The sequence below is a fragment of the Pipra filicauda genome, unplaced genomic scaffold (genome assembly GCF_003945595.2).
Source record: "Pipra filicauda isolate LSUMZ 115617 unplaced genomic scaffold, ASM394559v2 scaffold101_size5749837_pilon, whole genome shotgun sequence".
Classification (NCBI taxonomy): domain Eukaryota; kingdom Metazoa; phylum Chordata; class Aves; order Passeriformes; family Pipridae; genus Pipra; species Pipra filicauda.
The window spans coordinates 358,587-385,743 of NW_024103452.1; the positions used below are offsets into that span (position 1 = coordinate 358,587).

At 38.5% G+C, this 27,157-nt stretch overlaps 1 protein-coding gene and 1 long non-coding RNA gene across 2 annotated transcripts in view; one reads left to right on the forward strand and one right to left on the reverse strand.

The window, feature by feature from the left end:
• On the reverse strand, window positions 1-16,553 carry EEF1E1 (eukaryotic translation elongation factor 1 epsilon 1). The gene is made up of 4 exons (XM_027745076.2): window positions 16,440-16,553; window positions 14,248-14,448; window positions 7,782-7,877; window positions 1-665 (listed from the first exon to the last, which is right to left on the reverse strand). The coding sequence occupies exons 1-4, from the start codon at window positions 16,536-16,538 to the stop codon at window positions 525-527; spliced, it is 537 nt and encodes a 178-aa protein (XP_027600877.2). The 5' UTR covers window positions 16,539-16,553; the 3' UTR covers window positions 1-524.
• LOC120324321 overlaps window positions 16,091-27,157 on the forward strand; it is a 13,044-nt gene continuing 1,977 nt past the window's right edge. Inside the window, exons 1-2 of the long non-coding RNA XR_005565554.1 lie at window positions 16,091-16,275; window positions 19,906-19,975. This is a non-coding gene — a long non-coding RNA (uncharacterized LOC120324321). The remainder of the gene's footprint in view (window positions 16,276-19,905; window positions 19,976-27,157) is intronic.

Sequence of the window (27,157 nt, forward strand, 5' to 3'; positions counted from 1 at the left end):
TACAGTTTTAAAATAATTTATTCAGTCACATAAATACTTTGTAACATTTGCATGTTCCCTTTTTCACATCCTTGGCACACAATATAGCTCTTAACTTTTACAAAACTAGTGTAAACATTCATGGAAAACAAAATGAAAAGAAAGTGGGACGACATACATAAAAATTCAATAAATAGCAAAAGGAGTGGGTAATTGAAGGAAAATAACCAATTATTTCCCATAAAGATCATGTCATTACACTTAAGTGTTTAATTAAAGGAACTTTGAGTTTTAATTCACTATTTTAAAAAAAAATTTAATTTCCATCTTTCTACCATTGCTCCATTTAATCAGATACATGATACAATTCTTCAGTTCAAATTCTTGAATGAACAACAGCAATTCAATGCAACTGTATTATCTGAGGCATTAACAGTTTTGGTTCACATACAGAAGGTTACAAAACAATATTTGCTACTAGTGGCTTTGGACAGTATAACTTCTAAACTCCCAAACCTCCTTCCAACACAACATTAGGATTCTCCTTAATGAGCATTTGTGTATAATCTGTTCTTGATGAAGACGACATTAGACAGATGCTGCCGGACACCTGGGTAATGCTGAATGTGGTTGAACCAACGAGACACGTTAAGGTATTTCTCCTTTTCTTGCACTGTGAGGTCCACCTGCATGGGGAATAAATACAAGGCACCAAGTAATATCAGGCACTGCATCGCTAGTGTAAAGCAAAATGAAAGTAGATAGTTTTACAAATGATTTAAACTCAAGTAAGCTGTTGCAGTCCAGCAGTATTCCATATTAGTTTCACATATTAATATTTAAGCCCCAAACATGTAAGAACTTGTAATTTACTCAAATGAACAGACCTGCAGGTGGAATATACATTTGTATGATAAAGAGGGGAAAAAAGCTTGCTTGAATTTAATGCATCTTTCTATTCCTCGGATCGGCATACAGTATTGAGGCATGCAGGGAAAGAGTTCCACAATATGCACAACCCTTTCACTTTAATTTAAAAGACAGACAGTATCGTCTCACAGACAAATTGACTACTTTGTGTTTCCAGGTGTATTGTAAGTACAGGAGTAAGTTTTTTTTCAAGTAATTTGAGACTGGATAGGTAATTGGAAGTTGTTTTATATGACTATTGCCTAATATGGCATAGTTACTAAGAATCAGCATAGTTTAACACTTAACTGTTCAGATGTACTAGCTCACATTATTAAGATAGCAGTGGCATGATTCAAATTACCACAGTAAAACAAACTGGAAACCTGTCCATGCTTCATAAAAATATTTGAAGTACTATCACCTAGTCCTACAGTTTGAGATCTTGTTGTTCACAAGAGTTCTCAAGTTAAGAGCACAGTTACCTGCTTATTTCAACCCAGATCTAAATAGCTGCAAAATTAGTCAGGAAGAAGTTTCCAACTATCACACACAATCATTGCAACAACACCTTGCCACAGGAATTGGCTAATATACATGCAGAACTTCAAGCCTACCTTTAATCAGAGGGCTGGCTCAGATAAAGTCATCTACAGTTACAGATCCAAACTCTACCTTTAAAATAAGTTCAGGTCAGCAGCATCCTCAAAGCTTCACTAAAAAGTCTGTAATTCCTTCAGTCTTTCAAGCCAGCTGCAGAAGATCTATTCCCATCCTGTATCACCTGTACTACTATTCCTTGATTAGCAATTCTATCTCTCCTTATGGCTTTGTAATCAAGTTAGTTTATCAGTTTAGATAATTATCATTAACAATCCTCACATTAACCTACTACAACTGAATTACAAATGGGGTAGTCCTCAAAACAGCCTACAAAACCTACATCAAGAACAAAATGTGATCTTCACATTAACTACCCTATTTTATCTCACCAGTACTGAAACCAATCAGTGCGGGATTAACCTCACTTCATTTTCAGTTAGCCAAGCTTAACTTAAGTCTTGACAATGCCTGCAGTCAATTAAAAAGGGCACATCTGTAGAGGACAGTTTTAACAGAAAATCGCTACCCACACATGCCTAATATTTTTCCACATTTAGATTTCTAAAGCTACCCAAGGTTAATCCTCTCCTCAAAAGCTAAACAGATGGCATATTCCTTATGCTTTGTTCTATAAATTCTAGATTTTATGGATGCTGCAGGTTCATTCCAAATTTGGTCTTGGGCACAGGACAGCTAGAAACAAATCTGTTTCAACAAACTTTAGATCCCAGTGAGAACTATACATATTCAGTCAGCTGTACGAGTGAAAAGCTGCTGTTTAAAACCAAGCCTCATGTTAAATTTGACCTTGTGACACACCAGCCTTTCGATTCTCTAACATTTGCTACTTTTCCTAGCTGTTCTCTCACACAGCCCAACACTTGACTTAGAAGATTTAAATGTGTAGCAGGAAAAAGAAAATAAGGAAATATACTGGAAAATGAACCAATGGAAATATACCAAGGAAGAATTCAAGGAGTTGCAGGAAGGAATTCTAAACTAATGGCACATAGCATTAAAGCTCTATTAACAGGAAGTTAAGAGCACAGTAACTGTGGCAACAACCAAAAAGCAGGGATCTTGCAGCTGCTCCTAAACCCAAGTAGCTGCTCTTCCTATAGAACTTACCTGCCTACAAGTGGGGCACTACACATGTATTTCCACAACACATTCTGCAATTTTGAACTGTTATGAACCTCAATTCAGGCAGTATGAGAAAATCTGCTTTTCTTGCTGCTGGCATGGAAATGTAAATACTATTCCTACAGCTGTATAGTCTGATAGAAATGCACAGAAAAATCAATTAAAATCAGCCACATTTTTTCTGATCTAGAAATATAAGAGTTATTTGAATTAGGTAAGTGGAAGAGAATAACCCTAATAAGTGAGAAAAAAATTGTCCAGAATTTTACAAACAAAAAGTGGAAGCTACTCAAATATAACACCGAGTATTTCACAAATTGCCTGAGTTTCTGCAAGTGCTGTATATTCAGGACCAAAATAAAAAGGCAGTACCATTTAAGGGAAGATGCTTTTGATCATCTGCAGTGCATTATAATTAATGGTAGTAGGAAGCTGATGCTTGATATGAAGCTGTAGAACCATTAACAAAGTAACACAGAGAATGAAAAGAACAATGTGTGTACTCTAAGGCCATCTAAAATTACTCAAAGTGAAGAAAAAGTATTAAAGTATAAGCAGACACTAAAATGCTGACACTTTAAGTTCCTTGAGATTACAATACCCTTTTTCAAAGTCTTTAATGGGTAAGCACTTGGTTATGAAAATGCTGAACGAAACTTTAGGTTTTGAAGCAGATACAGTATTTCCTCCGAATAATTTTACACTGAAAATTTTCAATCTTTACATTTCTCCAATGTAAATCAACGATGTCTGGAAAACTAGTCCTCTTTCATTCTGTTAGCATAGTGAAAAAACATCTGAAGGGCAAAACAGACAGCTACTCTAATAATAAAACCTCTTTTTGTACTCTAGGCACAACAAGCAAGATATTTTTACTTATTTACATAATGTACTCTATCAGTGAAATATATTAAAAAGCACTTTGTGGCATGCTCTACTTTTTACTCAGAACATAACTCTTAGGTTAATTGTTTAGAGATCACTTCCATGGCATTTTTTACAACATTTTGTTAGATGGGTATTTTCTGTTCTTCCTCATTAAATTAGACAATTCCCCCAAGTTAAGAAAGGCTGCTGTTCTGCTGTTATAATAATTATTTGCTATTAAAGCAATTATTTTAATAGCAAAGAAGCAGACACTCAATTTGACAGGCTTTTTTTTTTTCCATGACACAAAAAAAAGGAAAAAAGTCTTGTTCTTCCACCACAAAGCTCACAAAGGGGAACCAAGGTGGTCATCATATAATGCAACTCTAAGAATTGCTGCAAGGGCTATAAATACACAAGCTTTAATTATATTTGCTTTCCACAGCATTGGGGATGCAGGCATAAACTCTCATTCCCACACTCTACATGGCTACATCTGAAGCTCTTCAGTATGAGGAAAGGCTAAGATACTATTACACTTTTTAACTTTAGCTTTTAAATACGGGAGAAAAAGAAAATCCCCAACAGATGGATGGTGTATTTCATGACATACACGTGCTTTCACGTTGTTTTGACTACTTTACTGCTGTTAAAGGAATAGGTTTAAAAGTAAATCTTTCCTTTAAGTTAAAACTGGGGGTTTTTTTGTAATTCAGTTGAAGAACCATTTTTAGCATCATTCTTTAGAAGGAAAGCCTCATCTCAGTACTAAAATAAGCAGCATATGAGTGAATATTAACAAAAATTCGTGGTAATCTCTTTATTACAGGAAATATTCATTATGGAAAAACCCCTACAAAATAAACTACTATTGCAGTCTCATTATAGTTCACTATTAGTAGTTGTGACTCAAGGAGAACAGCTTAGTTTGTTTTTGTACTCGACTGTTTTTGATTTGACCCCAAAATTTTGACTGAGGCTTCTTCTTCCATCTGCACACATAAATTTCACCCATAAGTTATTTTCCTGACCTTATTAAAGAAATTTTGAAGTCAGATATATAGATTTGAGACCACTTCTTTGGTTCTGACAACTTTTTGAAGTATAAAAGCAGATCAATCTTCATATTGATTATTTCTCTTAAAATAGAACTGGACTTCTGCTGTTCAAAAATACTTAAGAATAAAGACACTGGGAAATTTTTTTTTTATAATTTTAAATTAAAAAACAGATATGAAAACAAGTTTATTATCATAGGGGGAATTTAATGTTTACTGATTGCCCGAGCTATCCTCAAGCAATGCTTCCAAATTCATGTTTTCTCTGCAATCTGTGCTTTAACCTAGTGGAACTTCATTGTTCGTCATATTTATCCACATATATATTTAAGCAATTGAAGTCTCTTTAAGACAACAATATTTATATTACATACATAGAGACATCAATTACATATGACAAAGTAGATCACATTGACTGAACAGGCAGTATCAAGCATTACATTTTTGGGGTGTTTGTGACCTATATTATGATGCAGAACAACAATGCATACAATTTAGTTCCTGCCTTATTATTATGAGTGTGTATTTCTAATTAATAGACTCAAAATAGATCCTGTCTGCAAAAATCCTGAAACACTACCTGTGAATCTCACTGATTAAAATACTAATTATTGTGCCACAACGTGGATTTTTAAACACATTGTACTATTGTACTTAATAATATTACTTATTAAGATAACTAGAATGGACAAGGAGAATGAAAGAAAAGCACCCAACTGCAGAATTAAAAGTTGCTGCTGGTCAGTAGACAAACTCAGCTAGTCAGCTCAAATGGACGAGCCTGGAGAGTAAAGAATCAGACTCCAGAACTCTCCCTGGATTATGGGAACGCAAAATGAAGATGGAAGGAGTGAATGAATACAAAGACACATTATCTGTACTCAGGAACACTAAGAAAGGAAGATGATACCACAAGCGAAGAACTGAGCAAAAGGATTGGTTGGTCTTAAAACCTTTCCAATGAAACGTGCATCAGAAGGATTTTAAAGTTTTACTACTTGGCTTATTTAGGGTGATTATGATATGTCGGTAATATTTCCAGTATTCTATTGCTAATGTCTGTGTTAGCATCACAGTTAGTTAATCAAAAGTGCAGACATTAGCCTTAAAGGTCATTATCAGCAACATTTTCAGATCAATTTTCTAGACAACTTGATGGACAGCAAGATCTGTGGGTCTCCCCATGTGTCCCATTTTTACCTCCTTGCTTAAAGGATTACAGGAAACATTTATTGATATTTTGCGTAATTTGGCTGAAGCAGTGGTGGATATGATCAACTGCTGCCCTGGACCACATCACATGAAGAGATACAGCAACTCTTCCTGTCTCCCTCATAAAGCTTAGGGCAGAACAGCAGTCCTGGATGTACTCTCTTCTCATTACAGGGAAAATAAAAATAATTAAAAAAAATTAAAATCACAGGATTCTACAGTTCAAGATCTTACCTATATAGTTAAGTACTAATATGAATCAATTCTGAAAGCTTCAAAATATATGTAATTCCTAATTAGTAGCTTCTAGATTTTCATATTTATTTAGGATAGTAACCTCGTTACTTGCCCTTTACACCAAATTATATTCTGCGAAATCAAACATTTCAGAAACAGATGCTATACTATAAACTTGTCCCAAGTAGTGTCTGGGTGGTTGCAGGCACCCAGGAGCACCAAGTCATTTGTTTTTACCATCTGTTCTATTTCCCAAAGCAATAACTTGTATCTTTTCTTCTTGATTAGGTAGTCTACTCTAGAGCAAACTCTAAATTTAAAAATGCTTGGATTTTCCCCTAAGTTTTTAAAAAAAATCTCATTTGAACTCCTACTCTCTTACAGCATATACAGTCATATTTTTAGAAGGTACTTAAGCATTTTTTCTACATCTGCATATCATATGTGAAAGGTAACCCATTCTGACACTTTAGTCAAAACATCTATCCTACTACTTAGGATATTTTAACAAGGCAAATATGAATTAACAGAATTAATTCTAAGTGACTTACTCTAGCATGTTTTCAAAAACCTTCTGAAATGAAGCTTCCCTTTCCTCTCCTCTGCTCAACCCTCTCTCATTTGAACTTTTACTCCCGGACAGTCAAGACACAGATACATAAATTCTCCTTCACTTCTGGTAGTATTTCACAACTTGATTCCTCCTCTCCTCTGCCTCCATTCTGAAATGTAGCATTCTTCCACTCTTCTCCAAGAGCTCTGCTTTTAATTGTATAAAAGTAACCATTCACCCAGTTGATTGAATTCACTGATTCTCAGACACATGCGCATCCGTCAGAGGCATCTTCTTCTAATTGTCCTCTCCCCCCTCACTCCCCCCCCAGCCCCATGATTTTCTAATGCAAAACTGATGGATTTCATCTTCTCCCAAGAATTTAGTAGACCTTCTCCTGTAAGTCCTTTGGTTTCTTTAGTTGCACCCACTCCAGAGAATGACAATAGCTCATTTACAAACACATTCCAGCACGAAATGCAAATAATTTCTGCTGCTCTATCTTTAATTTAACACTTGGGGTTCAGAACTGAAGGTGCAATGACTTTCGAGCACTTCATGGTAACCTGAGCTGACTACAAGGAATCTCAACATCTTCCCCACTCAGGACAAACTTATTTTTGCGGGGAGGCAGGGGGTGTGTTATGTGGGTTTTTTTCTGCTCCTAAGCACTAGCTCCCCATGCTATTTGATATTATGTATCTTTCATCAAGTATTATCATTCAAGTCTTGAAACACAAATGACAATTTGTTATGGCTCAAACTTTTTTATATGCATTCATCCTTCAGGAGCTTAATTTACATGCATCTGTACTCCTCTAATACTAAAAGGTTAGTGCTTTCAGTTCTGACATATCCTTTCAGTTTCATTTATCTATTTCTTCATGTAATTCCGTAAGCAGTCATATTTCAGACTAGAAAAGGTAAGCATCAAACAATCAATCCTTGAAACACAGGGACAGGTATCATCCTTGCTACATTATACAGAGGAAACTAAAGCATTCTGGACATTACAGGTAATACACTTCTTCTGACAGATCCATAGCTAAATATTAAAGTATAAAACAAACAACTTAAAAATGAGTTTTATTTTTCTCTGTTCTGTTCCATAACTGCCATTGATCAATTCAGTAGGTCAACTTCTACAACAATAAAATGCCCTTTAGATAAATAACGATCATGGCAGTTGTACATATAAAAATAAGGCAAGTAATGCTTACCATGATATGATGCAATCCATAGTACATCAAAATGTCTGCTAAGGTAAAAATGTTTCCTGCAAGGTAGACTTTATCTTCAAGGTGCATGTTAAGATCCTACAAAAGAAAAAGTCATTATACTGCTGTAGCATTGACTTTGTGAAACAATACATTAAGGCAATTGTTAAAAATAATAGAAACTTCCTTTGGAGACCATGCATATAAAATAAACACCAGCTTTAAATTATCCCAACTCAGCAAATGAGAACAACAATAAAAGAAGAAAAAAAATCTAAGAAGTGAATGACAAGATAAGAAACTAAAATATCACCGTTCTTTGACAGCGAGATTAGGTAAAATTTAAATGCTGGTGTCTAAAAAAAGTGCTTTACATCTAGTCAAATTTTTGTAAATACAGGTGTAATTTATTTTAATCTGACTCCAAAGAAATATTTCCTTCCTTTTCTCTACGTCTTACCTACTTCTCATCCAATTTATGCATCCTTCTGCCCTCTACTTCCCTCTAAAGAAAGAAACGTAACCACAAAGAAAATTACCTACTTGACACTGATGCCAGCTTAAGCAAGCTTTAGTTTTAAAGTATTCTTTTCAGAAGTGTACAAAACCAAGTTTCCCAGCTTTTCCTTAGATTTGGAAACTCTCCTTGTTAGTTGTGTGCTCCTCTTCTCCCCCTCAGACATCTCCTTAAGCCAACACCCCCCCCAAAACAGTTAGTTATGCTTAAATGTAACTAACATTTTAAAAAATTTAAATTTTTCAGTCTCAATTACAGCACGCTCCATTTTAAGACAACCTTTTATTAAAAGAAATAAAAAACGTCTAGGGCAAGGAGAAGGGGGTTAATAATTAGTGAACAATTAAAAAAATTATATTTAGCCTTAAGCATATTGCACTTTTTGTGGTTACATAATTTTACCAATATAGAGATAACCTACAGGACACATACTGAAAAAAAAAAAAAGACTGAAACACAAAACTGAAATAATGAGACTTTGAAGACATCTGACCTTGCATTTGCATTTGACAAGTTTGACTACATTATGCCATCTTACTGTTTCTTTGATAACCTCTTCATGACAGGACTCCTGTACTTCTGTAATATTTAAACATCCTCCTGTCTGCTTTGATTTCTTTTATTAGAACAAATCAGGGAAAAATACCTGATTAACCCCTGCATAGTTAAAATTCTGTAAGGTCAATTGCCCCTGGCTACCTAGCTTCTTTTCTTTAGACTGGTTTACTCCTTTGTTCATGTTACTTAGCACTCAAATTACTTTAAACATGTAACTACAGTTCTGTGGAATTTCCTACACACAACGCAAAGGCAAATGCAATGTTAAGAAGAAAAAACTTGTAGGAAGAAAAAAACCCAACAACCTAGAGATCTGTTTACTAGAAAAAAACCCCATAAACTTGTCTGTTCTGACAGAGATCTTTGACCAGCATTTTTCATTTCAACTAACCAGAAATTCTGCATGCATTATAATGAAAAGTAACACCACTAGAACTATATGCCAACATCCCATCTCTGTTCTTCTTAGCCTAGGCTATGGAATTGGGATTTTGTAAAGTAAAAAGCTCATTATCTCCAAAGACACAATTACCACAGTTATTTTTATGCTCAAAATTTTGGATTTCTGCATCAAAAAAATTACAGCATGTTAATTCTGAGTTTTATACTGTATGTGTACACTCAAAGCAGTCATCAATAAAAAAAAATCCTAAAACTTTAAAGGCAAAGTAAGCCATTACAGCGTGAACAATTATTTATTCTGGTTAATCAAATTTTATGAAGTCAGTTAACTGAGTAAATTAAATTTGACAAAAATGGTTTAGTCTTGTATAAATTAGCATCAGTTTACAATTTTGGTTTAGAACATGTACTTTCCTCCCATAAAATACAGACAGATATTCCTATTTCATTCTGCAAGTCAAGATAATGCAGAAGCACCACAGTAAGTTTTCTTCCATGTGCATTAGGCACATTTAGTTAATCTTGCCTCATGGGTTATCCTTCTCGTGGATGATTACATTACTGGCTAATAGCCAACTGTGCTAAAACTCCTGAAAGTCAAGTTTTCTGAAGTGACCATGGTATTAAAGTGAAACAGCGTTTCTGTCCTGGAGACATTAATGAAAACACGAATATGAAACTGTATTGAATTTCTATTACATGCAGGAAATTCAGGTCTGTTAGCTGTCTTCTGTATCACCGTCTTTCATGTACTGAATACATGAAAGATGGAAGTTGCTTGTAACTATATAAACTTACTGTTGCAATCCCTCAGAAAATTCTTTCTCAAATTTCAAACAGGTATGTATGGCATAGCTGCAGTATGATGCACTAATATACATTGAACAACTGCAGCAATTCAAATTCCATTTTTAGGTATGAGGGCGAAAAAGCGACGTAAGAACAAACGCTGCATTATTTATAGACTAACTGATGGATTTTCATTTGCTTGTTCTATGGAAAAAAAAAATCCGTTTACAGTCCATATCTAGCAACAGCTCAACACATCCCATCCACGGCACACTTCTGACGACCCCACATTATTCCTCACTATCTTCTAAGTATGCAATATAATTGCCTGTAATCCATTTAATCCACTAAGGCAACTCAATCGCTTCCAGTCACCGCAAGCTGGAACAGCAATCCGGATAAGCAACAGTTGCTTCTTGTGACGACTCAGTAGCTTACAATGGACCTACTCATACTCCGATTTTATTTTGGATATTTTGTCCACAACATCCTGCTGGTGTATGTATTTCCCTTACACACAGAAGCACATCCTTTCAGTCAGCAAGATTGTCAAGGTCATTTATGCCCTAAGTGCCTTTTTATCTATCACACCATGCAAAGACAAAAAGCTGAGCACTCTCAAATGCCCCAGGAAAGCCCCTGACAATGCAGAACCCAAGAAAGGGTTTCTGCAGCCACATCCAAGAAAAACAGAACTGCACTGTTGGTGCATAGCTGTATTTTTAACTCTCATGCAAGAATCTTCTGTTGAACTGGCAAACTGTGAGTTACACTTGGTCTGGAAGACTATTATATTCAACATACCAAGTTTCTTGTAAAAAAGAGAAGAAAAATAATCAAGAAATATTGCTCCAATAATTGAAATTCAATCCTTTAACCTGTAAGCACAAAAACATATCCTGGTGCTAAAAGAAGAGGGAGAGAAGTGAACACAGAAGGCTGAAGTTTAAAAGATACTTGCTGGATAAGCTTGCTAAAGCAGGTGGGCATCCCATTTAGAACTCTACCAAAAAAGAGTGTACAAGAACTGTGGATTAATGGCATGGGCAGAGCATGGATTAACCTGCTTTTTTATCTGTGGAAAGAGTAATTTTTTCAAGCAAGCACATTAGATAGGAACTGAAGCTTTCTTATTCAGATTTCTAACTGAACTTCATGCTTACAGCTGGACAGCACAGGAGATTGGGATAAAGCTAGTTGAAGTCATGGAACACTGTTTTGCATAAGACACAAAGTAGTACACAAAAATTCTGGGTTATAATTATTATTCAGGGACCAGAGGTATCTACATTCTTGTGAATTCAAGTACAAGCTCCCAGTTATTTGGCAGATGCTGAATATGCCTGAAGACGGAGGGGGGGGTGGGAGGAACATGCTCAAGTTTTACATACCTAAAATTGACAAAGCAGAGACATTAAAACCTTCCTAACATAATTCACTAACGTCTAAGTAGCCATTTGATAGCAGAAGTGTTTCACAAAGGTTCTCAATTCCTTCCCTGAGGAGTAGAAAAACTACTAGTTATCAAGCACGAAGGCTCAGTAATTTTCAGCTTTTTTTCCCCCCATATGCAGCTTAATTTACCACTAACCAAACATCAAAGAAACAAAGAAAATACTCTCTTATCCTGTGTAAAGAAGTTAACATAATGCATTGGATATTGTGCTATCACTGCTATTGACATTCATCGTTCCTACATATCTACTATAGAACAGTCCAGAAGTATTGCTCCCATTTATTCTGTCCAGTAGAGAAGCACAGATCAAAATTAGACAAAACTTCACAAGCCCATTTATTGGCCCGTTGTGAACAGTATGGCATTTGCTCTGAATAAATATAAAAAACCTGGCTGAGATGGTCTGTTTCACCATTGTTTCATGCCAAGTAATAGCTTTAGGCAACACATCAGTAAGAACAATTTAAGAACCTATTTTCCTAGGGCAAACAGATCCTTCCTGTTCAAATTAACAGACATTAAACCAGTTATTTACTGACACTTTGTAGAATCACATCACCTCAGTTAAGGGTTAAATGGAGGCAGCCTAAAGTTTATAGCAGAAGTGACTGAGCTGTTTTTGGTGCAGCTTATTATAAATTGTGGCTCTAGGCTGCAACTGTCCCAAGACTGCCATTGTGTATTCCAGACACGTTGTAAAACTACAGCCTCAGACTTCCCTCCCTATTTTAGTTTTTCTTTTTTTTTAAACCGTACTCCCTTTTGGCACAGTATACTTTAATGGTAGGCTGCCTCTTCTTCTGATTAATCCTAGTAGCAAGAGAACAAATTAAAAAAAATCCTTAATTGCTATACTATGAAATTATTAGTGCTGGAACAATTCCACAGCAGCCCTGTGTTAAAATAAATTCTGGTTATTCAACACTTGCTAAGAAAAAAAAAAAAACACAGGAAAACTTTAAAATGGTAATACCTATTAAACTATTTAAAGGCAGAGATTCTCCTTCAAGTGACACTGATTGTTTCTCAGTAAGAAAATTTTGCTTTGCTTGGAAACACTTGATTTATCCACATATTTGTATTTCAGTATATTTTCTTTTCTACATGGTCAGTGTTCCTAAGCCTAAAACTGAAGAGTGATACCAGATTCAGCATAAAACTGCCATATCTCTGCATCTGGTTTTCATACTCTAATGCAGTTCTGCAAATACTGACATGTATGTGCTGACAATGCAGATATCATCACTGAAGCCATCAGAGCAGATGTACTTTTTTATAAGAAGACAGAAAACTTGCTTTTGGTTTTTATATGATAGAAGGGCAAGAAAGGTGAATAAAAGTTATCTATTCTCATATGGTCTTCTCACAGTTCAGAAGAAGAAAAAGCATCACAAATTCGTTTAAAAAAATGACTGAAACTATATGACACTTGTCATAAAGCTAAAGTTAAAACCCAGGTTAGTCAATGTCTCCTTCAATCAAGTTCAGAAAATCCCAAAGGGTAGACAGTTTTCACATGATATCTGTAGAGTAACCATGACTGTGAAGGTTTTGATAACATTTACACATAGAAAGTAAGTGCAGAGCTATTACAAAAAGAGAAGTAATGTAAACAAACTCATAATTAACTAATGGAAAATATTTCCCAGATGCTATGAAATCAAGATAACTCATATTATTTGGGGTGCAAGTGAGAGAAATGGTTCTTGAGGACTTTCATCAGGTTGGTAAAGCAGACATGATATTCCAAGTCCTCAAGAACAAGAGGGCTGTCAGCTTGAAGAAGACAACAAAGTTTTGCTTTGCATCATTTTAAGATGCAAACCAGAGTCAAAGTAAAGTCAACCAAAGCTATTTCTAAACCCATACTGACTAGTAGGACTGAGCAGTTCAACTTTCCATCTAAAACATACTTTCAAAGTTAGAAAAAATAACCACTTTAAAAACTGACTGAATTTCACTGCTGTTTTATACATGCATAGTAAACAGTGCCCTTAGAAGTTAACAGTGTAAAGCAAGTTTTCTCTTCAAGTTGTTCCCACAACACTGCAAAAACACTAATTACCAGTCACAAGGAGCAAGAAGATATATAGAGTAAGTTTTACTATCTACTCCTTGCCATCTAGCTGCTCAAATAACAGGGTGACCCTTGAGATTTTCTTTTCTGCTTCCATCTGTTTAACAGGAAGTAAGCGTCAGACCGCAGGAAAAGTTTAGTAACAGCAGACCAAGGTCCCCATACAAAGTACCTTGATGTAAAGGGCAGTTTTGTAGAGGCTCCTTTTCACACACAATTCTGTCCAATAACTCCTTTTGGCATCAATGCCAATTACCACAGCATCAAGTATCGCCTGTATTCCATAACTGCCAAGTCAATAAGAACAGCTCTTAAAACAATCAGAGAAGTGTTACCTTGAAATACAAGGCCAACTCGTTTATAACCAAGGGTTTATGAAGATAATAAGAAACTGGTGTCTTACACAGGCAGCTGAACAATCTCTAAACTACATTGAACAGCCTGCTCTGCTTCATATGTTTTACAGTTTTAACTGTTTTCCCTTCTGTTTCAGCTTACTAAAAGTGAAAAGCAGCAAGCAGAATAAAAGCCAGTACTTAACAATACTGTCAAGCTTTTAGCATTTGCTTAGTTTTATTAACTGCACGTTCACACACACATTAGCACTGTAACCTTCTTCTAGGTCTAGTCACTCCAAAACTCAGTGGCAAGGTAATTAAGTATTCCTTACCTTCAGAGTTATTCTAGTATCTTCCTTACTTGAGCCTCCATTTACTCGAGTCACTCTGTATTCCAACCACTGCTGAACAACAGCTTTCTCTTCTGCAGTGTTCCCGAGCAGTTGCTCTTTCTTAGCCTGCCTGACAAGGTGGGCAGCAATGGTCATCAACCCTGTCAGCCCGGGGCCATTGTTGGTTTGGAGAACAGGAACCTGGAAGCGGAAACAAGAGCGTAAGACTTAACAACTCATTAAAAAAAGCCGTCTCTATATGGATAGCTAGTGGTTTTTTACAGCCCCTCAAAAGGATATTTAAGGCAATAAGTCAGAATTTAGAAGCATTCATAGTAAAGGTAGTACCATCAAAACCAAGTGTATGTTTGCTTTTCACTCTCTGGGGTTTATTTTCAGTTCTTACAGAAGAACGTGAACAAAGCAAGACATCTTTAGCTCCAATTAATCAAATTCTGCCAATATTAGCCAGAAATAGTATTGTTTGCTCCAACATTGGCAGAAATCTTATTAACTGACTTTTAACTCATTCTCAAATTCAGGACTCTTCCTTAAGACTGTAAAGTAAGCAGTATCCAACTTCTCTCTGAGCAAGCAAAGTGCAGTGACCACACCTCCTGAAATGCTTATTCATCCCAAATGTCCTGACAGAAGCCAGGAGCTCCCTAGTACTGTGAGGGGACAACGCAACACACCTCTAGATTTAACCATGTCTTTGTTAGTGACAGCAGCACATGTCAAACTGTAGGAAAGAAAACCGAACCACTAAGTCAATAAATAAAAGAATGAATTGAAACTCACTGCAACAGGCTGAAGTCCATTCAGTTATTTATGACATCAAACAACAGAAATTGATTAAAATGCAACATTTCTTTTCATTTAAAGTATCTGGCCACACAGAGGAGTCTATGTTCAGATTTATTTAAACTAAGGTGCAAGTTGATAAAACTACAAAAACAATTTAATGTCTTTACTACTAAGGTTTTTTTTTCCACTGAACATGCAGCCAGAAAAACTACAGACAGATCTAGTTACTCAATTTTTTCAGCCTTATGCTTTACAGTAAATAGCACTAAAATACTCATGAGGTTGCTAAATAATTAAGACAGCTTTTGCAACTTAAGGATATATATATTCAGGACTCTTAATTATAAATACTCAATTAAAAAAACCCAAACTATAAGGCAACTGCACAGCCTTTTTCTCCATCCACCTTCTCCAGGAGGGAGGATCAGGTAAAAGGCCTCACAAAATTTGTGACATTCAGCCTCAGTATTACATTTTTCATGCCTCAGGTGCCTCTCAAACCATGGAACTTTATGTTTCCATACAAAACTTAAAAACATCAAGACATCTAGAATCAAAAAATCATCAGGGTTGGAAGAGACCTTCAAGATCATCAAGTCCAGCACTGCCACTGTAACCTCTAAACCACATCACCTGGCACTAGATCCAGATGCCTCTTAAACACCTCTAAGGGCGGTGACTCCACCACCTCCCTGGGCATCCTATTCCAATGCCTGACCACCCTAACAGTGAAATTTTTATTCTAATACCTAATCTGAATCTGTCCTGTCTAAGTTTAAGGCCATTTCCTCTGGTCCTCTCACTGCAGGCATGGCAGAAGAGACCGACCCCCCATCTCACTACAACCTCCTTTCAGGCAGAAGTATTTTAAAAGAACGAAATATTTAAGAGCAACAGTTCCTCACCACAGACACGATCCCAACACTAAAGCAGCATCTTTCCCCTCCCTCCATGTAATTTAACCACGCCTGCACAGACGTAACTCGCACAGGCATCAGGGAAAGGCAGAGAAAAGGAGAGCGGTGCAAGAACAGATATATTTCAAACAGACATCCCTTCCACGATACACGATGCCCTTTCCACGGGCAGAGGGATGAGGTTTTCAGAACCCACAGATAAACAGACAGCGAGGGCCTACAACATCCATAACATATGGGGGACGATGAAGGAAGTCTGGAGGAAGCACAGGCGACATCCCGCTCAAAGAGAACACGCAGGCTGGTAACCGGGGGGTCGCAGTCATCGTCGCACGGGTGCTGGGCGGGAATCGCAAGGGAGGCGAGAGGGGAAGCGCAGGGGGAAGCAGCCGTCGGGGAAGGGAGGCCAGGGACGCCATCCCGCGCGCATCGCCGCCGCCCGCTCCCGGCCCTCCTCGCTCCCTTCACCTTCCGCTCCCCCTGGACGCCGTACTTGTTCCCGGCCGGCAGCCCCAGTAGCCGCTCCAGCAGCTCCAGCTCCGCCGCACCCGGCGCCGCCGCTGCCATCTTGAAGCGCGGTACACGCGGGAGAGGGCAGGAAGGAGGCAACAACCGCCCGCACCATTGGCGGGCGGAGCCGCCGCGCTGCCGCAAGAAGCGCCACTGCCATTGGCTAGAAAGGCCAGGCCAGCCAATCAGGCGCCGAGGGAGGCTGCGCCTTGCAGCACCTCGGGGGCGGAAGAAGAGCGGCGGGGTCACGGGTGGCGCATGCGCAGTCGCGCACATTCACGGGCCCCACATGTCGGGAAAGCCCGCGCTCGCCAAGCCACGCCCCCGGGGTGGGGCTTCAGCGAGGGGGCGGAGCCAACTGTACCTCCACCCCCTGACGGTCCGTGGGTGGTGGCTGGGACGGGGGTGCGCGGGGTGGTTGTCTGGCTTTGCGGTCTCAGAGAATCACAGAATCAGCTAGGTTGGAAAAGACCTCTGAGATCATGGAGTCCAACCTACAACCGAACACCACCTTGTCAACTAGACCGTGGCACAAAGTGCCACGTCCAGTCTTTCCTTAAACACCTCTAGGGAGAGCGAATCCACCACTTCCCTGGTCAGTTCGTCCCAATGTGTATTCGCTTTTTGTGTGAAGAAATTCCTCCTAATGTCTAATATGGACCTCCCCTGGCGCAGCTGAAGACTATGTCCTCTTGTCTTTTCATTTGTGACCGGGGAGAAGGGGCCGACCCCCACCTGGCTACATCCTCCTTTCAGGTGACTGTAGAGAGCAATAAGGTCTCCCCTGAGTCTCCTTTTCTGCATACTAAACACCCCCAGCTCCCTCAGCTGCTCCTCTCAGGACATGCACTCCAGACCCTTCACCAGCTTCGTTGCCCTTCTTTGGAAACCAGCTTTGCTCCCGAGAGCCCCCGCTCTCGGTGTGTCCTGGCTTTCCAGATCCTTTGGCTCGATGTCCTGCAATGAGCTGCCCTGATGTGCCCCTGGGCGATGCCCTCAGGTTACCCACACAGACCCTTCTCCCGGGGTTTTCAGGAATCAGGGCTAATGAGATAGCGCTGCTTTTATCCATCCATACACCAGTCCTGCCTTCCTCCACCTGGTAAATCGTGAGCTCATTGTCCAAGTGTAGCTAAATTTAGCAGAGAAGCTAAAGTTTTGGGGGGAGCTCTGTCACTAGGGATCTTGTGAAATCAAGGAAGAACAGACAGAACCAAGCCTCTACCCAAGGGCATCAAAGGAAGAGGAGGGATAGAAGTAGGGTTAAGAAAATCATGCTAATCACCATTGTTAATGGTAGTAATGAAGTTAAGAGATAAATCCCACAAAATCTCAGCTGGCCATGAACTGCACATTGTTGTATTTGAAAGTTGATGAAGACATGATTTAATCACCTTTCCAATGGAAGTTATTCTGCTGCAGTGTCATACTTCTACATCTGATCATAAATATTAGGAATTAAAACAATTTTAGATTGGCAGATCTACTTCTGCAGAGTATCAAAGTGCAATTCTTTACAGAAGACTATTGAATACCAAACTAACATTTTTTACTAGAAAGTATGAGCTAGTCTTGTCCTACTACTGACAATTTTACAATACAGACTCAGGGCTGTCACTGCATTAGTCATCTCAAATAAGATGATCCTGACAAATGTCCTGTTTCTCCAGTGAAACGCTTTATCTTGATACAAGGTGACATTTAGATTTGTACCTTCTGTTGCAGAAAAAGTCTGAAAGTGGTCACTGAGCCTTCCTCTGGCTGCAGAGCAAATCTGAGATTGTGAGTGAATTTTTAAGCTTCTGGAGGACTTTGTATGATCTTTTATATTAACATCTGCAAAGCACTTAAAAAAATTGCTCCACCTTGAAAATGGCATTGATCTTTGCAAAATTTTTTAAATTCTTCAGCTCCTTTCCCTCATATTTTGAAATGTTAATGTTCCAGTAGTGTTCCAGCTGTGTGATATCAATGAGTGATCTAAAACTGTACAGAAAGCCTTCATTTTCGGTGGGGAATTTGAAAGAAATATTTTGCCAATTTTTTAAAAAGCTCGTTGATTGCTCCATTAATGAGTGATTTTACTTTTGATTATAAACCATCTAGCAGTAAATACATACCAACATTTACAGCTTATTTTATATATTTGTAATTTTTAAATGCTTTGGGATCTATAAGGTGCAACTTACCAGTGTGAAAGACTAGTATTAATGGAGTGAAAATTCTATCAGTTAAAATAAAAAGGTTACAATTTCAGTCAGATGAAAAGGTAAAGGATGAGGTTGCTTGTGAGGTTTTTTGCTTTGGGTTTTTTTTCCCCCCTTATGACTTTCATCCCACCTCGGTGTTTGAAAGACCTTGGAAAGGGAGACATTATAAATTAGGTGGAGGAGATTAACTGTTATGTTTTCCCCTGATAGCAGAGTTTAGCAGTGTCTCTCTCCCTTTCTTTTTCTGTGCACAGTTCTCCCCTCGTTCCATTAGGTGGAGCTTTGTGATTAAGGCTGTAAAAGAAACTTGCTACCAAGTGCAAAATAATTCACCAAGGAATGGCTGGGGGAGGAGGTGAATGAAGCCCTCTTTGCTTAGAGGTATCACTGTCCTGCAAGCTCGATACACAAAAATCCGAATCATGGCCCTCACATACAAGGAAAATAAATTGAAAAATCGATTCTGTCAAATGGAGGCCTGCTCTAATCTACTGTTATCATAGTCAAGTTCCAAATCTAAAATACCTTAGGTTATAAATTAAATGTCAAATATAATTAATTTGGCACTTGAAACATGAAGTGGATGACTGTCCTTTAGAGAAAGTCTGACAGCTTTATGTATGTCATGTTGGTATCTGTTAAAACGAGCTTTACATGCCAGATGATCCTTGTGTGAATCATATTGCTGTTAGCTGTACCAGAATTTTGTCGATGGAATAAGTCTCAGAACAGTTTTCTCCTTAATTGTCTGAAGCTTTTGCAAGACAATATAAATCAATTGTCATCTGCCTCATCTGTGCAGAATAATGGTTTTATCATACATCAAATAAGCAATTTATTTCTTATTCATTACTACAGAAGTTATTGCTGAATATTTACATACAAATCTATATTTTATACAAATGGAAAACATTTTCTGCCCTGTGCCTTGAACCCACTGCAGTTACAATTTTAATCCAGTTTTCCTTCCCTCTTCTTAACTTCAGCAACAGCAGCTGTATTCCCTCAGTACCCTTCCTCAGGGAGGCCCAGGTTATAATTGCATGTACCACTCCTGCCTCAGCCCAATGCCCCAGCACACGGAGACCCCCTTTTTCACACCTTCATCCCCTTACCCCAGACCAGAAGCAAAGAGATCTTTCTTCACTTTCTGCATTTTGTGTCCTTGCTTTGCAAAATGAACTACAGTGGCCTTAACACTTATTTATTCACAGGTACTCCTGGGGAAGTGGAGGAGGCAGGTTTGCCCAATGGACACTTTTACACAGTTGTTGAAATAAAAATGTAAGTATACCACATTATTTCCCACTAACAAGGCCAGTAGGACCTTCCTAATCCAAACCTCATAAAAATTCCCCAAGCAAAGGTTTAATAGAGGGGCGCTGCAGCAAGGTTTCATGACTAGTTTTTAAATGTGTGTAACAAAGTGGCTAAATGTTTGTAGGTGATACTGTTTATACTGCCTGATCTGCAGCCTGCGTGATCAGGCTATTCATCATTTAGCTTAAGAGCAAAAGAAAAAAAAATCCAAAAAAGAGGCTGAGACCTTGCTGCTGTTATTCCTCTCACTGAAATGAGGGGAATGTGTGTGGCCAAACTAAGAGATCCAGATTTGTTCTTGGTTCCTGCGGTGGCTGAATGAAGTAAAGATGAAATTGAATTTTTTTTTCCCAAGTGCTCTTGGAAAATCAAACACATGAAAAGAATGATTCTTGTAACAACCATCTCTCCTCTGCTTCAGCTTCCCTTTTCTTCTGCTCAACCCCATGCTCTATAACAGAAACACAAGCCCCAGGCCCATGTTAAAATTTAGCCATTCTTGTATGTGTCAGGCAGCAAACAACTCCAAAGCAATATTTTAAAATTAAGAGGCATGACAATTTTTTCTTTTTGTCTCATTTCCACTAGGTTACACTAACAAAAGGGCTTCTCGTTAAAAGCCTTTCTGCAGGCAGTTACTGTCCCAGCAGCTGATTTCAGCTGAAGTGCATATTGGAGGAAACATGGAAGGGAAAGTTGCCGTGATAATAATGCTGTGATAGTGCACCAGCAAAAGTAGGGCAAGGGAGACTTTTCATGCTTCTGAGAAGACTGATCTCATGCACATGTATGTCTTAATTTAGTGACAGAACGCATATGTGTATATTCACTGCAGGTGAAGTGACAACAGGATTCATCGCTGACCATTATAAAATTGACTTGGTTCTTTTTCACTTCTGTTCCCTGGAATATTACTGCAAGTCACAATGCTGTCTGGGCACTACAGTGATTTAAGGGCCAGATCCACAGGCAGGATAGCTGCTTTACTGCACTGCTGCATCAAAGCTAATTAGCCCACGTAGGAGGCAATTAGCTCTGCACTGCCATGGCTGTTTTTAGAGCATTCCCAGACCTGACTCACTTGTTCATAGCCTGGAGTTCCCTGAACTTTGTCTCTCATAAGGAGGTCTGCATTTGGATCTGAAAAACATTGTGATTCAGATTTGGAATTAAACAACTGTTGAACATGGATGACTGACTGGGCTTGATAATTCCAGAATAACTTTGACTATTTTCTATGAATTTGGAGACCAATCAACGGAGTGTGTATGTATTCTTACACATCTAAAAAGAATGCATCACTAATACTCCTTTGCATGTGTTTTTTTGATAGAAAGCCCAGGTAACTTTATTGTTCTATAAGGAAAGAGTCAACTCTTAGGCACCGATCGCCACAAATTTGATTTCCTGAGACAAGAAAATATGGACCTGCATAGAAAATTTACTGAGAGATCTGTACAGACATATTCTACTCTCAGTTCCATCCTCATTTCTGAAGTCAAATTTGCTGTCCTTTATTATTTATTCGCCTTCCATATTAGAAGATGTCATTAAAGAAAAACAACCAGCATTGATGGGTATGTGGAAATTAAAACTTACAAAAAATGGCTGATTGGCACAAAAGGGAATAAACTGGTGTCTGTCTGACATAGCAACTTGGATGCTAGGGTTTGGTGTGACAGAAGACCACTGGTTTGTTCAGCAGTTGTGCATATGCAGCACAAGCAGTTCTCCTCCTGACAGCTAAATAGATGAAGTAGGTAACTGATTTTAAAAGTAGTATACCTAGAACACTATACCTATTTTATCATGTGTAAATGTGGTACATTTGGTTATTGAAAATATAATCCGCTGCTTCTTTTACTGTTAAGTGCTGGGTTTAGTCTGCTGTGCTTTTGAGAACACGATTGTTGTAAGTGAATCGCTGCTGGCAAGAAGCTGGTTTTAGGGGGTTTGCCCTATTTACAAATACAGAGTCCTGGGATGAAAAGGCTAAGCTATTTCAGCATATGCTATCAGTAACATGCCATGTTAGAACGGACTAATTCTGTTCTTTGTTCTCCAGCTACGCTGTTCTGAGCTGGAAGTGTGTCCTGAACATACACTAGGTGGCAGGCGGGTCAGGTGGCTGGAAGCAAGCCTTGCCCATTCATCATGCAGCCCTCTCTCCTGCCTCCAAAAGATCAATTGGTCTTCCTCAGGCCTATACAAAAGCACGTTTGGCTCTCTGTACTCAAAACGAGTATTCAGTCAGCAGACTAGAAGCTGATCTAGCCCTCTGCCCACAAGATGTTTGGCCATGTTGTTTCTGACAGATTTGCTTTTGCCTTTTAGCAGACAAGAAGATGCCCGATCAGTAACAGCTCGATCAGTAGCAGCTGTTGTTGAGAATAAGGCTTGTGTTAGAGAAGTGGATGTGTTAAGGAAGCGCTGTCAGCACCTGAGGCAGGCTCTGATGGCTTATCTTCAACTGTAGACTCCTGTATTTGCCCCGCAGGAGACGATGGCAGCTTGTCACAAATTTTTTGTAGCAGAACATCTTTCCAATGCTCTGTGATGCCCCAGGATGAAAGATGTCCTCAACGTTGCCCTTAAAGATCTCATTGCAATGCCAGTATGTACAGCCTTGAATACATCAGTGCTTACTGCAGGATCCTTTGGGAGCTGTCGTGACACAAGGTCAAATTCAGCCCTCATGTAAACTGGTGTGGTGCTCGCTTGACCCACAGCTCTGTCAGTGTAACAGAAATGCTGTCAGCTTTCACCTCTCCTGATGTCCTTGAGGAAAGGATGGATTTGAAAGGAGATGTCACTTCACTATCAGATTATGCTAATGTCATAGGTGAGTCTCACACGGCTCTAAGAATAAACCACATTTTAAAAATAGTCCTTCCGATAGGTTTTTTTTATTGTTGTTTTTTTCCATTAGTGATCGTTGTAAGAAGGCCATGAGTGGTCATTGATTGCTTTTTCTTTTTCAAACAAAAAGTTTCTTCAGTGTTGAGTTGGATTCAGATGCATTTAGGATTCCTGCTGTGGTATGGGAATTTCCGAACTGGTGCACCTCTTCTTATTTTATTATCAAGTATTCTTCAGATTTTAAGGACACAGCTACTCTACAGTCAGAATCATTCTAATGGAGTTATTAGCACAAATAAAACAAGTCCATACTAAGGATCTTAGAGAGTTTATCATATCTGTTGCAGGGCTAGAGCACTTCCGTAGAAGCAACATGGTTTTTGTTGCCAGTTAATCTAAACCCATCAGCATATCTCTAGGCAACAAATGGTGGAAAACATGTTTTTTTTCTAGACTTTTCTCTAAACTACTGCTGCTTGTGTCTCTGTATAAGCTGAGAGTTATGGGGAAGCAAATGCTTTAATTTCAATTGCCTTACTGAATCAGTTAGTGGAATAGTTTGGACTCTTGAGAAGGGCAATGGGAAAAATCTCAGTTTGAATAAACCTGCAGTGTTGTATCTTTTAGTGTTTAGAGAATACAGTAGTACATTAGGAGTAAAAAAAAGAGGAGTCAGGCTTCAATCATTTCTAATCTAACCATTTGACACTTGCTAGAGTATTTGTACATTTGTACAGGGATGGTCAAATATTACACACAAGCACATTTTTCTTTTTATTTTTTTTGAGTCATTGAAGAACTGCTCACTAAAAGGGACCACTCACTATGAAGTGTTGCAGAACAGGAAAATGAGAAAAAAAGCCACAGAGACTTGACAGCATGAATAGGCAGGTGTATTTATACAGACATGAACGAGGAAAGAGTCCCTTCACTGAGCAGCAGCCAGCCTCAAAGGCAAGCTTAGAAACCCTTCCTCCTGCAAATGTGGTTTGAAACAAGTTGCATGAAGATAACAGGAGAAAACATCAGGTCACAACCAGACAAATGAAAATATAGAGCTAATGACTCACCATACTTTTAGTTCTTCTTCATATATGTGCAGTCACAAGGTTTATCTGCAGCGAAGCCCCTTAAAGCTGGTATTGCTAGTGAAAGTAAATGTTACACTCCTTCTTTGCTTCTCTTTATCCAGTCTCTTTCAATGTTTAGTTGCTGGAGACCTACATCTACAAAGTAAACAAACATATTCAAAATATAAAATTGGAATTAAAGCAGTACGTTTTATAACTTTTAATGCATTGTTTTCCATTAAAGCAACTCTTAAAGGTAAAATGTGTTTGGGATATATGTTACAGACACAGGCCAACACAAACTCTGTGAGAGGCTTCCTTAGTGAGAAGAAATGTAGCTGTTGGCAAGTGTGTTTGTTTGACATTAGCACATACATCACCCAAAGGAAAATCTGTATTAGCATGGAGATGTCAGATGATACTTTGCTACTAAGGCACATGATGCTTGACCCAGGACTGCAGCAGGAAATTACACACAAAGCTTATGAATTTAAGCACTTCAGGTTATGTTGCACCATAACCCATGCGTTTGATAATGGATCTAACAGAAGAAAACAGGGTTGCAAATAGAAGATTGTCCTGTCATCCAGCATCTCTGCAAAATGACACAGTTCCTCCTTTTCCGAGGTGTTAGGGTGTTGTTTTTTTTTTAATTTAGATTTTTGTAATGAACTCTCCTTTTCCCCATTGATCCCTGCAGTGATCTTCAGTCTTGCTTCTTCTCTCCATCCAAAACTTGTCAAAACCATACATGGCAAGACAGACTTTTTTTTTTTTTAATTGACTCTTTATTTGCTGCTGTTTTGGAAAGCATTTTGTGGAGGTGAGGAGCAAGGCTTATGTGATGATAAGAATTTGAAATTATTACAGCAAGGAAGTATAATGGAAAGGAAGAAGGTTATGATTATAAGCTGCTGGGTGTTGTTCAACACATTGGTGACAATGTGAAAAATCTGGTTTAGAATTATTTGAGCCCACAGGAGCTCACAGAGGTTCAGATAATGGTTTATAAAATTTACACAGAGATCAATGTGGTTTGAAATTCAGACTGATTTTCTACCTTTTTTTTTTTTTTTTTGGTGCGGGAAAAATGAATAAACCCTCAAAACACTTTCATTCAAGGCCATTTCCTGCCAGCAAGGGAAATTTAATCCACTCAACCCACCAAATCATTGAGTACATTTATTCATTAAAGTAATCAATCAGTGGAAATAGGTTTTTCTTTTTATATATTAAATGGCAAAAATGATGAGTTCATAAAAATGTCAAGAAATTTTCATCTCTGCTATCTCTTTTCTTAGGTCAGCTGTCTTCAAATGTATTATCCCATTTGTGGGAATCTTACTTATTCTGTCTTTCTTGTAGAAAGCCAAGCATTGAGTATTACACAGAGATTAAAATTGAGTAGAAACTGTAGAAAATGTCAAACATAGCAGAAATCATGACACTTGCTCTTTCGACTAGTCACAAAAGCATCAACAGTTGTTAATTTTTGAAGCTAGTATTCTGGCAGTGTTACATTAATACATCAGTCACAGCAACTTCTTGTTTACATTTTTGCTAGCATCTACAAGTTTGTCAAGACCTATCGTCTCTTTCCCTTACGCAGTTGGCTTCTTTTATTTTGACAAATGGATCCTTGCCAAGAAGTTATGTATGTGCCTTGCAATCATTATTTGGAATCAGGAGACAGCATTAGGATTATCATTTTTCTCTACCATTTATAATCCAGGGTGCTTCTCTGAGGTCTTTTCTTGGAAAAGACCTGGTGAAGAAAAACATCAACCGTCCATTTACCACAGGAAATAAAATAACATGCATTGTTTGTCTGAGGTACTCTAAACCTAGAAATTAAGCTCCTTTTAGTTTGGGAAAGATGAAGTGCCTCCCAGGTTCGTCTGTGACCTCTTAATCATTTAGGAAAGGAGGAGTATAAATGGACCAACTGTGTCATGAAATTCAGTGTCTTACATCTGCAGACAGTCCTGTAATATAGACTAACCCAAATTTGTAAAACACCTTTTGAGACCTTTGAGTCAAAGACCTCACAGTTGTTATAATGATTTTAAACCTCGAATATGTGGCCACAGGTAAGGAAGAGATGAAATAAAAAGACATCATATTTTGAGTGAAGCAGCAATGTCTAGGGTGATGTTTCCAGATCTTCCCAGGAAGCTGTGGGACCATGGGCCACGTCCCAGACTCCAGAGGAGGAAGGATATTCCCAGCTAATTTCCTGAAGTAAAATTCTGTCCTGAAATGTGTTATCAGACCATTAGCTTGTTACTATTGAATCTGGTGACAGGTTTAACCCTGAGAGTGTGAAAAAGACATGCTGATCTTCCTCCACAGTGCCAAGAATATCTACCACCTCCCCCAGCACCGCAGCTCCATCTGTGGCCAATCGACAGAGGAAATTGATTGACAGCAGCCCTGAAGTATGGACTAATTAAATATATCATAAGTAGGTTGCAGTGAACACAAATCGGCTTGACCCAAAAAATTTTGGTTCCCAGATGCCTGCAAGATTTTCTGTTTAGCTTTGTAATATGGTCAGGGTCCAGAAGCAGTCTCTGTAAATAACAGGGGCATCTTTCATGCCAATTCTTACTCCTCGCAGTTTTAAAGTTGACCAACAAATATCCTTGGAGCAAGCAGACCCTAAAGGGCAACCAAAGGCCTGTTTGTATGGGGAAATCAGCATGGGGTAAGGTAGGATGAAAACTGATAGTACAGTAGCTGTCTGCGCTCATTCTTCACAGGGAGAGTGGTGAGCCCTCAGGGTCTGCTCAGATGGCCTCTGCCATCAGGTGGCTCCAGTGCTCACTGGGGTAGTTTAAGGGGTCACCTCCCTGGGTATCTGCTTTGTCCTTTTGCTGGAGACTATGGCCCCTATTTGAGCAGAGATAGAAGAGCATGGCCACCCTTCCACCATCCTCCTTGACAGCCTGCTGTGTTAGTTGAAATTAGCCATGAAGATTGATTTGCGTTAATGAGCTGAGCTGGTGTTTGATGAAGGCTGAAGAACTGAACCGTGATTTGGTTTGCTGCCCCAGTTAAGGGAAGAAAACTGCTGTCAAAGGCATAGGGCAGGTGCCATAATGACATAAAAGTTTTAAAAGGAACTATTTGTGAATGGATTGGAATAAAATATCATGTATTTCATTATTAAAAGCATCTACGTGGAGAATCAGGGCAGAATAACTAGTGGCTTGCA

What these genes read in the sequence shown, in the direction of transcription:
- EEF1E1 (XM_027745076.2), bottom strand. Translation starts at nt 16,538, where the DNA reads ATGGCAGCGGCGGCGCCGGGTGCGGCGGAGCTGGAGCTGCTGGAGCGG. An exon ending in GCGTCCAGGGGGAGCGGAAG is followed by an intron (nt 14,449 to 16,439) that starts GTGAAGGGAGCG and finishes TTCCGCTTCCAG; the next exon opens with GTTCCTGTTCTCCAAACCAA. An exon ending in ATGGATTGCATCATATCATG is followed by an intron (nt 666 to 7,781) that starts GTAAGCATTACT and finishes TTCCCCATGCAG; the next exon opens with GTGGACCTCACAGTGCAAGA.